This window comes from Petaurus breviceps, unplaced genomic scaffold (genome assembly GCF_028583685.1).
Source record: "Petaurus breviceps papuanus isolate PSGF00001 unplaced genomic scaffold, PetGlider_PUasm1.0 90977, whole genome shotgun sequence".
Classification (NCBI taxonomy): Eukaryota; Metazoa; Chordata; class Mammalia; order Diprotodontia; family Petauridae; genus Petaurus; species Petaurus breviceps.
The window spans coordinates 37,108,751-37,124,341 of record NW_027187391.1 but is presented as its reverse complement, the minus strand read 5'-3'; the positions used below and the strand labels follow the sequence as shown (position 1 = coordinate 37,124,341).

General features: G+C 38.3%; 1 protein-coding gene across 1 annotated transcript; it reads left to right on the top strand.

Annotated features, from left to right (window-relative positions):
• The first annotated feature begins 14,394 nt into the window (after nt 1-14,394).
• LOC138153249 (transmembrane protein 92-like) lies at nt 14,395-15,310 on the top strand. The gene is made up of 2 exons (XM_069077379.1): nt 14,395-14,789; nt 14,928-15,310. The coding sequence occupies exons 1-2, from the start codon at nt 14,407-14,409 to the stop codon at nt 15,046-15,048; spliced, it is 504 nt and encodes a 167-aa protein (XP_068933480.1). The 5' UTR covers nt 14,395-14,406; the 3' UTR covers nt 15,049-15,310.
• The last annotated feature ends 281 nt before the right edge of the window (nt 15,311-15,591 follow it).

Here is a 15,591-nt window from a genome sequence, read left to right as displayed (position 1 = left end):
TGCTTTTATTTTCAAACAATGAGACTACATCAATAATTTTATTCTTTAAGGATATGAGTACAATGTGCCTCTGACAAAAACACCTACTCTGGGGGTAAATGCTTGGACTGTGTCGTCCTCTTTCTTCAATTCTTTAAGGCGTTCATATTGCTTTTTCCATCAAATGCAAATTCCTCATGCTCAGTTTGTGGGCTGCTCTCCAACTTCCTCTTGGTAATCCTGTTTCTATCACATCCATCTGGGTTCAATTCCTTAGTTTACTGAAGTCAACCATTTTTCTGATAATTACTTCATTCCTTTCTCAATATTTTTTTCTTCTGTTCCCACAAGTTTTCAAATGCTATTTATATACCTTCTTCTCACATAGTACTCCTCAGTCAAAACTTTCTCAAAATTCATGTGTTCTGAACATTACTAATAACATATGCTTGGGAAGAGGTAACTTACCTTCCCACAGTCATTTAGAATCTATTACCTGATGCATCCAATCTAAGAATATTGAACTTCACTTATGGTTGACAAATCATTCATGTTCCCACTCTCAATCCAACACACACAAAAAAGGGTAGCTTATTAAATAAGGAGACACCTAGGTGGCATAGAGTGCTGGGCTTGAATCAAGAGGACCTTGATTCAGATACCACACTAGCTGTGTGATTCTTGTCACTTAACCTCTCTGAGTCTTGGTTACTTCATCTATAAAATGGGGACAGTAATGGTACTTACTTCACAGGATCATTATAAGGATCAAATGAGGTTTTGTGTGTGTGTGTGTATACATATACATGGAATGCTTTTGCAAATCTATGTAAATATAAGCTATTTTTATTGTAGTAATAATTTATATAGTCCAAAGAAATGGGGACATGTAGTTGTTAGTAATTTTCTTTTTTTTTTTTTTATTTTAAAGCAATCGGGGTTAAGTAACTTGCTCAAGGTTACATGGCCAGGTGTTTCTGGGTGGGTGCTAAGTGTCTGAGCCTGGGATTCAATCTCCAGGTCTTCTCAACACTGGAGCCGGTGCTCTTACTCGCTGTGCTACCTGGCCGCCCTGTTAGTCATTTTCAATCGTATCTGACTCTTTGTAATTCATTTGGAGTTTTCTTGACAGAAATACTGTAGTGTTTTGTCATTTCCTTCTCCCATTCATTTTACAGATGAGGAAACCAAGGCAAACAGGGGTAAGTGACTTGTCCAGGGTAACACAGTTAGTGTCTGAGGCCAGATTTGAACTCAGGAAGATGTCTTCCTGATTTTGGGCCTAGCACTCTGTCCGCTGCATTCAATAAATGTCCAGTGTCATGCTTTGCACATTGTAGGTACCCAGTGAATTCAGTAGAAGTTATTGACAAAATTATACTTTTTTTTTTATTCTGGAAAACTTTATTTTTATCGTAGGTGGAATGGGGACACAGCAAGTTAGATGATTCCAATTTTGTTGGCAACATCTAAAGCATCATAGTCTGGAGCAAGACGGACATAGGCCTTCTTCTCTCTATCGAGCTGGATCAGTGTGTTGACCTTGGCCACATCGATGTCTGCTTGATCTGATGCTCGTTGGCCTTGACGTCCACAATGAAGACCAGGGTGTTGTTGTCCTCAATCTTCTTCATAGCAGACTTGGTGGTCAAGGGAAACTTAATGATGGCATAGTAATCGAGCTTGTTTCTGCGAGGGGCACTCTTCCCAGGGTATTTGGGCTGCCTTTGAAGTCTCAGTGTCTTGGGTTGCCGGAAGGTGGGGGATGTTCGGATCTTTTTCTTTTTGTGGCTATGGACACCCTTCAGCACTGCCTTCTTGGCCTTCAAGGCCTTGGACTTGGCTTCTGTCTTGGGGGGGACAACAGCTTCCTTCTTCGCCTTCGGTGCCATGTTGGAGGAAAGGGCTCTTTTATTTTTTCAGAGGTAAGGTTTTTGGTTTCTGTTTCACTACCTAGTCCCTAGATCATTGTGACCACTTGAAATCAAATAGTGCTGATAATGGAGGAAGATGAAAAAGATAACCTTGGTGAATGAGCTTTGACAGATTTTAGATTTAGATTAAGATTTTTAAGGTAGAAACTATATAATGAGTTTTAAATGAGATGAGACAGGGTTTATAAATATAAAGAAAAATGAAGCTACTAACAGTGCCTAATTCCCCATCAAACAACTAGAAAAACACTTCAGAACTGATTTAGGAGAAGGAAAAGTATGTCTCATTGGGGTGGGTGGGGAACAAGGTACAAGAACAGCAGTAGCAACCAGCCTCATAGCAGGGGGCCTGCAGCAAGGCTCCAAGCCTGGGGCAATCTACCAGTGAGGCCTGGCCCTCCTGCAAACCAGCAGCCCCCTAGGCAAGTGAGCAGTCTGTGCAGTGCAGCAAGGCCCTATGCCAGTGACCTCCATCCCTAACACAAGCCACCAGTGAGGCCATCACCCCACTGCTTACCAGTAGTGAAGCAGTAGCCCAGGATTGGCCAACATTGAGACTCTGTCTCTGGGGCTTGCCCATAACGAGACTCTGTTTCCATAGCAACCCAGCAGCAGAGCCCCACCCCTGGGACAGATCAGCAACAAGATACTTTCTCCAAGGCCACACACCAGAAAGATTCTGTTACCATAGCAACCCAATAGCAAGGCCCCACCCCTAAGGCAGGCCAGCAGCTAACCCTCACACCCAGGAGAGGCCAAATGAGAGAATTATAAAAAACAAGTCAATAGCATGGCAAAAGATATACAAAAATTTACTGAGGAAAATAGCTACATAAAAAAATAAAATTGGTCAAATGGAAAAGGAAGCACAAAAACTCACTGAAGAAAATTCCTTAAAAATTAGATTTGAACAAGTGAAAGCTAATGACTCTGTGAGACATTAAGATACAATAAAACAAAATCAAAAAAGTAAAAAAAAAACATATATAAGAAAATGTGAAATTTCTCATTGGAAAAACAACTGACCTAGAAGATAGACCCAGGAGAAATAATATAAGAATTATTGGGCTACCTGAAACCACAATTGAAAAAAACAAACAAACCTGGACATCTTTCAAGAAGTTATCAAAGAAAATTGCCCTGATATATTAGAACCAGAGGGCAAAATAGAAATTGAAAGACTCCACCAATTATCACCTGAAAGAGATCCCAAAATGAAAACTCCCAGAAACATGTAGCAAAATAGATAAAGGAAAGAGAGATTAAAAATTAATTGGAAATTAATCTAATCCTAAAAAATAAGTGTGAGTCAAAACAAATCATAGAAACAATTGATAATTTCATCAAAGGAATTGACAACAATAAGACAATCTACCAAAATTTATGGGACACAGCCAAAGCAGTACTTAGGGAGGAAATTTATATCTCTGCTTACATCAATAAAATAGAGAAAAAGTAGATTAATGAATTGGGCATTCAACTAAAAAAATTAGAAAAAGAACAAATGAAAAATCCCCAATTAAACACCAAATTGGAAAGCCTAAAAATCAAAGGAGAGATTAATAAAATTGAAAATAAAGCCATTGGACTAATAAATAAATGTTATTTTTTTCTAGCTCAATAAAATTCATTTTTGATAGTTTGGTGTGGCACTGAATAGATTAATTTAGATTATCGTAGTAATTGGGTATATGATAAACCCAAAGATCCAAGCTTTTAGAAGAAAAATTCATTATCTGACAAAAACTGCTGCAAAAAAACAGTATGGTAGAAAGTAGGCATAGACCAACATCTCAAGGTTACTAAGATAAAGTCAAATGGGTCCACGATTTACACATAAAAGCCTAATACCATAAGCAAATTAAAATCTCTATTATTCAGTACATACTAGAAATATTAGCTATAACAATAAAAGAAAAAGAAATGAAAGGAATTATAACAGGTAATGAAGAAACAAAACTCCCACTCTTTGCAGATGATATGATGTTGAGCTTAGAAAACCCTAGAGAATCAACTAAAGAACCACTGGAATTATTAAGAACTTTAGCAAAGTTACATCTTACAAAACAAACCCATTTAAATCATTAGCATTTCTATATATTACCAACAAATTCCAACAGCAAGAGATAGAAAGAGAAGACAATATAAAATACTTGGGAGTCTACCAGCCAAGAAAAACCCAAGAACTATATGAACACAACTATAAAACACTTTTCACACAAATAAAGTCAGAACTAAACAGTTGGAGAAATATTAATTACTTATGGGTAGGTCAAGTCAATACAATAAAAATGACCGTTGTATCTAAATCTATTCAGTGCCATACCAAACCATCAAAAATGAATTTCATTGAGCTAGAAAAAATAAAAAATAATAACAATCCGGACAAACAAAAGCTCAAGGATATCAAGTAAATCAATGACAAAAAAAGGTGAAAGAAGGTGGTCTAGCCATACCAGATCTTGAACTGTATCATGAAGTAGTAATTATCTAAACAATCTGGTATTGGCTAAGAAAAAGAGTGGGGGGAGGGAGGGAAGGGCTAGGTGGAGAAGTAAATAGAGCACCAGCCCTGGTAGTTAGGAGGACCTGAGTTCAAATCTGGCCTCAGACACTTAACACTAGCCATGTGACCTTGGGCAAGTCACTTAACCCCAATTGCCCTCCAAAAAGCAAAAAAAAAAAAAAAAAGTAGTGGATCAATAGATCAGATTAGGTACAAATTACACTTCAGAAAATTACCATAGTAATTGGGTATATGATAAACCCAGAGATCCAAGCTTTTATAAGAAAAGTTCATTATTTGTCAAAAACTGTTGCAAAAACTGAAAAACAGTATGATAGAAACTAGGCATAGACCAACATTTCAAGATTACTAAGACAAAGTCAAATGGGTCCATGATTTACACATAAAATGTAATACCATAAGCAAATTAAGAGAGCATGGAATGGTTTATCTGTCAGATTTATGGATAAGGGAAGAATTTATAGCCAAAGAAGATATAGAAAGCATTCCAAAATGTAAAAAAGGTAATTTTTATTACACAATTTTTTTTTCTTTTTGGAGGGCAATTGGGGTTAAGTAACTTATTCAAGGTTACAGGGCTAGTTTTTTTGTGTGGGTGTTAAGTGTCTGAGGCCAGAATGGAACTCAGGTCCTCCTGACTTCTGAGGCCAGCACCTTACTCACTGCGCCACCTAGCTGCCCTATTACTCAAAATTTAAAAGTTTTGTACAAACAAAATCAATGCAACCTAAATTATAAGAAAATTTTAAAAATTAGAAAAAGTTTTTTGCAATAAGTATCTCTGATAAAGGCCTCATTTCTCTAATATATAGAGAACCGAATTTAATTTGTAAAAATACAAGTCATTACCCAATTGATAAATGGTCAAAGGCTATGAACAAACAGTTTTCAAAGAAATCAAAACTGTCTATAGTCATATAAAAAAATGTTTCAAATCACTATTGATTAGAGAAATGTAAATTTAAAAATCTCTGAGGTACAATTTTGCACTATCAGATTGACTAATATGACAAAAAAGGAAAATGTTGGATGTTGGAAGGGATGTGGGAAAACTCAGGCACTAATACTCTGTTAGTGGAGCTTTAAACTAATCCTATCATTCTGGGGAGCAATTTGGAATTATGCCCAAAGAGCTATAAAACCAGCAATATCACTGCTAGGTTTAGATCCCAAAAAATATACAAAAATATTTATAGCAACTCTTTTTGTGGTGGCTAAGAAGTGGAAATCAAAGGGATGCCCATCAACTGGGGAATAACTAAACAAGCCATGGTATATGATTGTAATAGAATTTTATTGTGCTATAAGAAATGACAAGCAGGATGATTTCAGAAAAATCTGGAAAGACTTACATGAACTGGTGCATAGTGAAATGAACAGAATGAGGAGAATGTTGTACACAGTAATAGCAATATATTGTTCAATGAAGAACTGTGAATGACAGGTATTCTCAGCAATATAATGATCCAATACAATCCCAAAGGACTAATGATGAAGCATACTAGCCACCTCCAGAGAAAGAATTGATACTATTTTAAAAGACACTGAAGCATGTTGTTTTTCACTTTCTTTTTCTTTTACTTGAGTCTACTTGTACAAAATGACTAATATGGAAATGTTTTACATAATTGCACATGCATAACCTATATCTGATTGCTTACTGTCTCAGGATGGAGGAGGAGGGACAGAAGAAGAAAGGAAGGAAGGAATAGAATTTGCAACTCAAAATTTCAAATAAAAATGTTAATATAGAAAAAAAAAAAGAAAAATGAAGATGATCTTGACCATAACAGTGATGATAATAATGAGTTGAAAACAGAAAGAACACTAAAATTGGTAACCTGGTATCAAACCTTAGCTTATGTTGTCTGTTATTGTGTGTTCCTGGGCAAATCATTTAACTTCTACAGGTCTCAGTTTCCTCATCTATAAAATGAAGGAATTGTGATGCATAATTAAGCCTAAGATTATATGATTTTAGGATTAATCATGTATCTGAGCCTATCTGTACAATGAAGGCATTGGATCAGATGACTTCTAAGCTGTCTCCCATGGTTTAAGCTTTATAGTAAGATTCAATATTTTCACATCTATATTTGGGGACTGTGGTGAGAGGGGAATATAAATTTGTTTAATGAGAAATGTGTTGTTCTTGTTGTCTTCCAGAATATAGGTAACTTTGTGACCAAGCTCTGTTAGGTTGTTTTTGGAAGTTAAGCAAGCATGAAAAAACAAAAAAACAAAAAAATGGTTAAGCCATCTTTCAGATACTTCTTTTTGCACTTGGTTGACTCCTAAATAGCTATTTTTAGCTTCTCCTAGAAATTAGTCTTTAGGGAAAACTAATTTAAGTGTTTAAGAAATTAAATTGGGGGTGGGAGGAGTATAGGAGAGTTCTACCTCTCACCCATACTACTGCAATTGCTCATTTTCTAATTGATCTACCAGCCTCCCACCTTTCCATCCTCCATCTAAGCTATACTATTCATATTCCTAAAGCGCAGATCTGACTTCTAAGCTATGCAATTCATATTCCTAAAGCACAGATATAACCATGTCACTTGCCTGCTCAAGAGGCTCTAGGGCTCCCTCTTGCCCCTAAGGTAAAATAAAAGCTTCCCTGCTTGTCTTTTAAAACCTTCCACAATTTGGCTCAAGCTTACTTTTCCATGCTTATTACTCTCTTCTGACACCCTATTTTCTGCTTCCCATATATGAGATGTCATCTGCTGTTTCTGAATCTTTGTACAAGATGTCCCACATGTCTAAAGTACTTTTTCTTTTCACCACCCCTTCATTGAATCCCTGACTTCCATTAAAACTAAACTCATCCATCCAATCCCATAAACATTTATTAAGCACCTACAATGTATCAGGTACTGTGCTAAGTGCTGGGGTTACAATTAATGAAAAGAAAGATAGTCTGTACCCTCAAGGTGCTTACAATCTATATGTGTGTGGGAAGACAACACATAAAAGGAGGAAAGAGAACAGTATGTGTGTGGCAGTGGGGTAGGACACCAGGGAGTATCTGGTATGAAGGAGGGGGCATCTTTTTTTCTGTGGAGTTGAAAGCAGGCCGAGCAGCAGATACAATGTGGAGTGAGTCCAAAAGTATAGTTTCTGCCCTATATAAAGGAAGGCATTGAGAGGAGTTTGGTACTCCACCCTCCAGCCCTCTAGTCAGAGGGTAGAGCTCATAAGGGAGGCACCAAGTTAAGTGATGAGATTAGAGGTGAAGAGCTTAACCTGGGAGGGTTGTCTTTTTCTATAGATAGGACAGAGTAGCAGATGAGATTTATATCACCCCCTTCAGGAAGCCAGGACTGATCTCCTTAGCTGATAATTTCACACTCTCTACCCCCACTCTGAAGCAATTTGTACTTAACTGTATATATGTTCCCCCCTCCCCCACCAGTGGAATGTAAGCTTCTTAAGAGAAGGAGTTACTTGTTTTGTGTCTTCAGTTACCTACACCCAAGCACAAAATCTGGGACATGGAGATAGGATTGGAATCTGGACCTGTGATTTTATTGGTTCAAGGAATTCACAGTAAAGAAACTTTTTCCTTTTTTTTTTAAAACTAAATCAGATCAGCACTTTTTGCCATGTTGTTTGAATGCAAAATATATGCTTCCCAAAAAGACGTTTTTAGGGAGAACACACAAAAGACAAGTGCTTACAATGGTGATCAAAAGAAGTAATACACGGACTCAAGGTCTCTTTTAAGAGCTTTGGAATTGATTGACATGAGAGACACTGGCACAGGAGTGCTCAGCATAGCACACCCACATTAGAGAAAGTTCTGTGCTCTATGAGCAAAGCAGAATTGAAACAGCTCAAAGGAAATATAGGATACACAAATTTAGAGAATCCACCCCGAATATTCACATAGACTATTTGTGCCTGATCTGTGGTAGAGCATTCCCAGCTCAAATTGGTCTGATCAGTCACAGTTGGACACATTGAAACTTGACTCTAGCATAGTGATGCCATTTTGGTCCTCTTCAACAATGGACAACCAACCAGTTTTATGGAGTTGCCCAGTGTACTGAAAGGTCAAGAATCATATGTATGTATGTATATGTGTATGTGTATATGTATGTATGTATATAGAGAGAGATATCCTTAGATATATATGTCCATTCACATGTCATGTAAATGTATATGTTTGTGTGTGTGTCCATCATATAATATGTCCATAGACATTATATCTCTGGAGTGCAACTTAAACCCAATTATTCAAAACTTGTTCTCTATCTACTACACCATGCTGTCTCTTGGCATCTGATACAGAGAATGCATTTATTAAATGCCTATTGAATGAATATATAAGTAGTAGAGGAGCCAAAAAGTTATATGCTGGTGGTAAAATATTTAACCAAAGCTTATGTAATATACTTTAAAATGGCAAAAAAAAATGTCAAATCTTACACAAGCAACCCATTACCATAAGACTGGACACCAAGTTACCACCTACTTTCTCCTTTCTATGAACATGTTATTTAATGCTTCTGGAGAAAAACAAAAACAAAAATCCAGTCACAGAAATATTATCTATCATTACTGGGACCTACCTGTTGCATAGTAATCTTTTTATTCTGCCTTCATTTACTTTTATATGCTCCATAGTGACTATTTTCTCTCTCCCTCAGACCTCCTACATTCCCTTCCCCCTTTTCCCTCTCAGAGAATCCTATCCCCTATACTACTGAGAAAATGAAGGTCCCATGAATTCCCTATTCCCCTTCACTCTGCTTCTCAAAACCTCTCTTTATCATCTCATTCTCTTTTTTGTGCCAGTCCTGAAAAGAGATAGGTCTTCTTCCTGCAAAAGCTAACTATATATATATATACACACATACATACAGATAGATAGATAGATAGATATCTCCTCCCATCTTGATCCCACATCCCTTCAATCATTCCTTCTGTCCTCTCTTCTTCAACCAATCTTCATTCATTGGAGGCTTTTTTTATTGTCTACAAACATTCCCAAGTCTCCTTAACCTTAATGAACAAATCTTCACTTGACCCAGTCATCCCTTCGAGTTTTAATTCTATATCTCTTCTAACTTACATGACCAAATTCCTAGAAAGCTTTGTTTGTATCCACCTCTTTCCAAGGTTATTAGGAATCTCATTACTGCTAAATCCAATGATCATAAAACTCTCTGCACTTTTGACTTTTGATACTGTCAAGTACTCACTTTTCTAAATATTCTTTTCACCTTTGTCTTTGCACAGATGATTTATCCATGCTTGGAATTCTCCCACACTATACTGCCACCTTTTAGAATTTCTATCTATGTGATGGAATACTATTGGGCTATAAGAAATGATAGAGGGAATGGTTTTTTAGAAAAACCTAGGAAGACTTATAAAAAGTCTTTGATGCAAAATGAAGTGAGTAGGAGAACATTATACACAGAAACAGCAATATTGTAACAATAATTAACTGTGAAAGACTCAGCTACTTTCATTGATACAATTATCTAACACAATGCCAGAGGACTCAAGATGAAAAATGTTGGGGCAGCTAGGTGGTGCAGTGAGTAGAGCACTGGCCCTGGAATCAGGGCTACCTGCCAAATCTGACCTCAAACACTTAACACAAAAGCTAGCTGTGTGACCTTGGGCAAGTCACCTAACCCCAACTGCCCTCCAAAAAGCAAAAAAAAAAAAAAAGATGAAAAATATTATCCACTCCAGAGAGTATTGATGAACTCAGAATACTGATTGAAGCATATTTTTTTACTTTATTTTTATTGCTTTTTCTCAATATGTTTTGCATGACTTCATATATATATATAATGGGTATCAAATTCCTTGCCTTCTTAATGGGCAAAGGAAAAAATTTGGAACTGAAAATAATTTTTAAATGAACAAAACAAAATTCTTATCTCATTTTAAAGTTTAGCTCAGATGACTCTCTCATAAGAATTCCTTTTTTCTTTTTTTTTTTTTTTTTGCTTTTTGGAGGACAACTGAGGTTAAGTGACTTGCCCAAGGTCACATGGCTACTTTTTGTGTTAAGTGTCTAAGGTCAGATTTGAATTCAGGTCCTCCTGACTCCAGGGCCAGTGCCCTATTCACTGCACCACCTAACTGCCCTGAACTGTTTGTTTTTCTATTGAATAGAGGTAACCAAACTGAGACTTTAATCCACATCTTCTGCCTCCAAATTCAATGTTCTTTTCATTATATCAGGACTTCAGAATCCCAGGTCACTTAGCCCATTTCTGTGGTCCCATAGTACTGACTCAAGTCCCCTGACAGAGACCAAGCCTGGTTCCCAGGTCATCATAATTCTCTGAATCTTAAGGCTGGCTGAAACAGAACTCAATAAATTGTTGAGTTAGGTATTATGAACCACATGGCTACCATGGAGCCACAGAAAATAAAAACCTTGTGAAACAAGGAGCATTTATGGTAAGGCATGGATAAGTGCCACATAGGATGAAAAGACATGGAGCGGTTCCAGCCTGTACCACTACAGAGAGTACCGACATCAGTATGATCACAGTTCTATCAATGGATCTAAGTATATAGTCATATTGTATTTAATTTAGTTACCGTATGGAATAGATGATATGAGAAAAAAGGTCTGAGGGGACATAACCTTGTCTAAAGTGATGGAGAAATTTTTTGAAAGGGGGAGGATTTGAGCTGTTTTTATGGCTGCTCAAATCTTGGATACAATATGTCAACATCCATACCATATTGGTGGGGTTGTGAACTTATCCAACCATTCTGGAGAGCAATTTTGAACAATGACCAAGGGGCTATAAAACTGCATACCCTTCAATCCAGCAATACCACTGCTAGGTCTGGATCCCAAAGGGATATTTTTAAAAAGAGAGAAAGAGCATATTTGTATAAAAAGCATTATAGCAGCTCTCTTTGTGGTGGCTAAGAATTGGAATTTGAGGGGATGTCCATCAAATGGGGAATGGCTGATCAAATTGTGGTATATATTGTAATGAAATATTGTTGTGCTATAAAAAATGACAAGCAGGATGATTAAAAAAACCTGGAAAAACTTGCATGAACTGATACAAAATGAAGTGAGCAGAACCAGGAGAATATTACACACAGTAACAGCAATATTGTATGATGAAGAACTGTGAATGACAACTATTCTCAGCAATACAATGATCTAAGACATTTGCAAAGGACTTAGATGAAAAATTTGCACCTCCAGAGAAAGAACTGATGTTATCTGAATACAGACTAAAGCATACTATTTTTCCTTCCTTCCCTCCTTCCTTCCTCTCTCCTTTCTTATTTGAGACTTCTTTCACAAAATGACACATGGAAATGTTTTATATGATTGCACATGTGTATCCTATATCAGATTGCTTACTGTCACAGGGAGGGGTAGAATTTGGAACTGAAAACTTAAAAAAAAAACAAATGTTAAAAATTGTTCTTACATGTAATTGGGGAGAAAATTACATATTATTAAAAAATTAAATTCCTGTTTGGTATTTTCATAACCTGTCCCCTTCCTACCTTTTGAGTCTTCTTACACCTTACACCTCTACATATTCTAAAATGCAGCAACATTGGCCTACTTTCACTTCTTCCAACATGCCACTCTAGTTCCTTCTTTGTGCGTTTGTAGATCGTGTCCTCCATGCCTGGCATTCCTCCTCACCACTGTCTCTTAGTTTCCATGACTTCCTTCAGGGCTCAACCCAAAGCCAGTCTTTCCTGGTAAGTCTTTCCTGGTAACCCCACCCCAGTGCTAATGCCTTCTCCTTTCAGATTCCCTTCCATCTACTTTGGCTATATCTTTTATGTAGATGATTATTTATGTGTTGTCTTTCCTATTAGAAAGTATGCTCTCTGAGGTCAAGGATTGTTTTTTCTTTCCTTTCCCTTTTCTGCATCGTCAGTATTTTTCACAGCACCTGGAACATAGGAAGTGCTTAAGAAATTCTTCCTGACAGCCTGGCTGTCAAGCTTGGCCTGCCCTTGAATCCACACCACTGCTCCATTTACAATTAACAAGCTGTGAGCAGTGATCAAAGCCCTATAAAGCCCAGGTGATAAGCACCTGGGCTGGGAGGCAGAGAGCTATATTGGAGTCTGCTGGCAGTGAAAGAATCATCAATGGGGAATACTTAGGAAATGAATAAAAAGGCTTTGGAGATGTTTATCAAATCCAACATTTGGTATGCTTACAGGGAGTGGCTAAATACAGGTCTCTGAATTGTGTGCAGGAGCATGAGCAGCCTGGGGAAGATCTGTAGGCATATAGGCAATGAGGTAATTGTGCCAATACATATTTGATCTTCTCCATATCTCTTTGGCCATAAGTAAATACTGTACATGGTTAATCCATGCGTATGTGGTTGCCTCTATTTAGAAAAATTCGTGTGATTAGGTTTTATTAAAATACTGCAGATTGAGAAAGAAAAGAGTCTCACAGAGAGTAAAGGGTTGAGTGGAGAATTTAATTTGATAAGTCCACAATGACCACCACTCTCCCTAATGGGAATTCTTAGCATTTTTTGACCCTTCTGACAGTCTCACTAAACCTATCGTCCTCTTTTCTGGTAATATTTCTTTAAACCATAAAATAGATAAGATTATAAAGGAATCCAAAGGTGTATTTATAAAGATGTATTTTGGTTTTTTACCCAAATTCATGCACCCTCTGAAATCTATTCACGGATTCCAGATTAAGAACAATTGCCCTAGACTAAAGAGATCTGCCACCCCTTCCAAAAGGGTAGAGTCAGAGCTATAGATCCAATTTTCTGAGAACTATGGAAAGATTGGCATTCTCCTTGAGCATCCCCTGGAGTTGTGTAGATGGAACATATGACCATCAGGGTAAATATGAGGCTAAAAGTACCTGGGCCCTCATCACTGAAATACTTTGGATAACTGGGCAGACTAACCTTTGGGGGTTAGAAATGTTTTAGGACTTCCAGGGCTCATGATTTAATAACAGACCTTTTTATACATCTTTAAACTTTACAAAGTCTGTACATATACAGCATGTCCCAGGAGTCTTAATGAAGCTTTAAAGCTTTTACTAGCTTAAGAGCTATTAAATATAATAACTATTTAAGATATTAAAAGCTTAAAAATAGCAACAAGTCTTTTGGGACACCTTGTATTATCTCATCCTTCAAAATAATTCTCAGAGGTAGGTCCTACAGGTATTATTATCCTTATTTTACATATAATGAAATGGCCTCAGGCAGAATTTGAACATAGGTCTTCATGGCTCTAAGACTGGTTCTCTCCACTATTTCACGCTCCCTCTTATTAATCATAATCTCTCTTCATCTTGAGGAGATGGTCCTTGAGAGTTTTTGGAGTCAATTCGTCATCCTGAGGCAAATCTTGATAAGCTTCTCCAAAGTAAGACAGACTGATCCTAAAAGACCGACATAGTCCATCCCCAACTCTGCAGTAAAAGGCCTTCCAGTTTTTCCATTCATGGTTCCGTGACTACCAACGACATTCAGAATTGCTCTATGACGGGCTCCTGGAATAGCTGCCCTTGGTTGTTGTCATTATTGTTCAGTCATTTCTTTGGTCATGTCCAACTCTTTGTGACTGCATTTGGGGTTTTCTTAACATAGCAACTAGAATGGTTTGCCATTTCCTTCTTCAGCTCCTTTTACAAATGAGGAAACAAATGGGGTTAAGTGACTTGCCCAGGGTCACACAGCTAGTAAATGTCTGAGGCCAGAGTTGAACTCAGAAGGTTGAATATTCCTGACTCTAGGCCTGGCACTCTATACACTGTGCCACTTAGCTACCTTAGCTGCTCTTTTATTGGGCTATGTGGGACTCTGATCACTGCTCACAACTTGTTCATTCTAAATGGAGCAACAGTGTGTCGTCAAAGCTGGGTCAGACACGGAGACAGTCAATCAGTCAAGAATCTGCTGGAGCAACTTCTTCCCCCCCAACACATGGAAGCTGGTAGACCAGCCCAGGATGCCGCACTGCTGGCTCTCTAGACCCTCCAGCTTTTTGCCCAGTCTGCTTTTTAGCACCCTGGCAGGTCTCCAACAGGTAACTGGTGGATGCCCAGTACGCTTTGTCTGCTCTGGAGGATTTGAGTGCTGTGGCATTGACTGCTGCATGAAGACAGAACATTTCTCTGGCCCCATGAGGACATTTGTCATCAGTTTCCTGGTCATCATCCCTCTCCTCTGTATCTGTGGCTTGTCAAAGCGTTTGTGCCGAGCCTGCTGGGTCTCAGAGCCAGAGCCCCCAACCCAGCAGGAGGTGCCAGTATCAGTGTCCTTCAGTAACCCTCCTGTGTCCCCAGAGATTCCAGTACTTGCCACATTTGGAGCCCCACCACCCTACAGTGAGGGGTTCCCCAACCTGGGATGTGTATACACAAGCAGTGAATATTTGGCCAATAATTATATTATTCTGCTGAAAATATTTTGCAAGTTCCAAACTGATTTTCAATCAGCAGTGACAAAATGTCTTATGTGTCTGTGCATGGTCATTCAGAAGCCAGTCCTGTGCTCACCACCTCCCAGGGAGCTACCACTACCCTATACCCCCACGCCTGTTGTGACGACCCAAAGCACCCAACAGGGAATCATCAACCCAGCCTTCTGAGGCATGTTGGGACACCCTTGGAGCTTGACAATTTATTTCTCTCCTTGCCTCTGCCTGTTCAAGGGTGTCCTCACTCCTAGGGGCACTGGGTATTACCTGGCCTGTGAATCCTCTCCTTTTCTTAGTTTTAAGGATGGAGGGAGAGAGAGGCAAACTTCGGCCCATGTTAAGAAAGACAACTCTTCTTTGACACTTGATATGTTTAAGAAGAGGCTGGATGATCGATCACCTGTCCCAGAATCCTGAAAGGAAGATTCCTGCAGGGGGGAAAGAGACCTTGGACTTAAGAGATAGCTTTCCCAACTTCAGATGGAGTGGGCTGAGATCCTGTTCAGAATCTCTTGGTTGTTGTGTGCTTAGAGGTTGGGTTAAATAAGTCAAGCAGAGTCATCCTCTGGCATTAACAAGATATACCTTGCCTGCTGCCCTGCAATGCCTCATGTTCCACCACTAGAGAGCCTTTGGTTAAAGCCTTGCACCCTACCTGTGAGTTTTCCTGGGCAGAATAACTCTTTAATGTAAAGTAAATTGCATAGTATAAAT

Excerpts from the sequence above, each read along its gene's own strand:
- LOC138153249 (XM_069077379.1), top strand. The coding sequence starts at position 14,407 with ATGCCGCACTGCTGGCTCTCTAGACCCTCCAGCTTTTTGCCCAGTCTG. Across the intron at positions 14,790-14,927 it reads GCCCCACCACCCTACAGTGA|GGTCATTCAGAAGCCAGTCC; the intron begins GGGGTTCCCCAA and ends GTGTCTGTGCAT.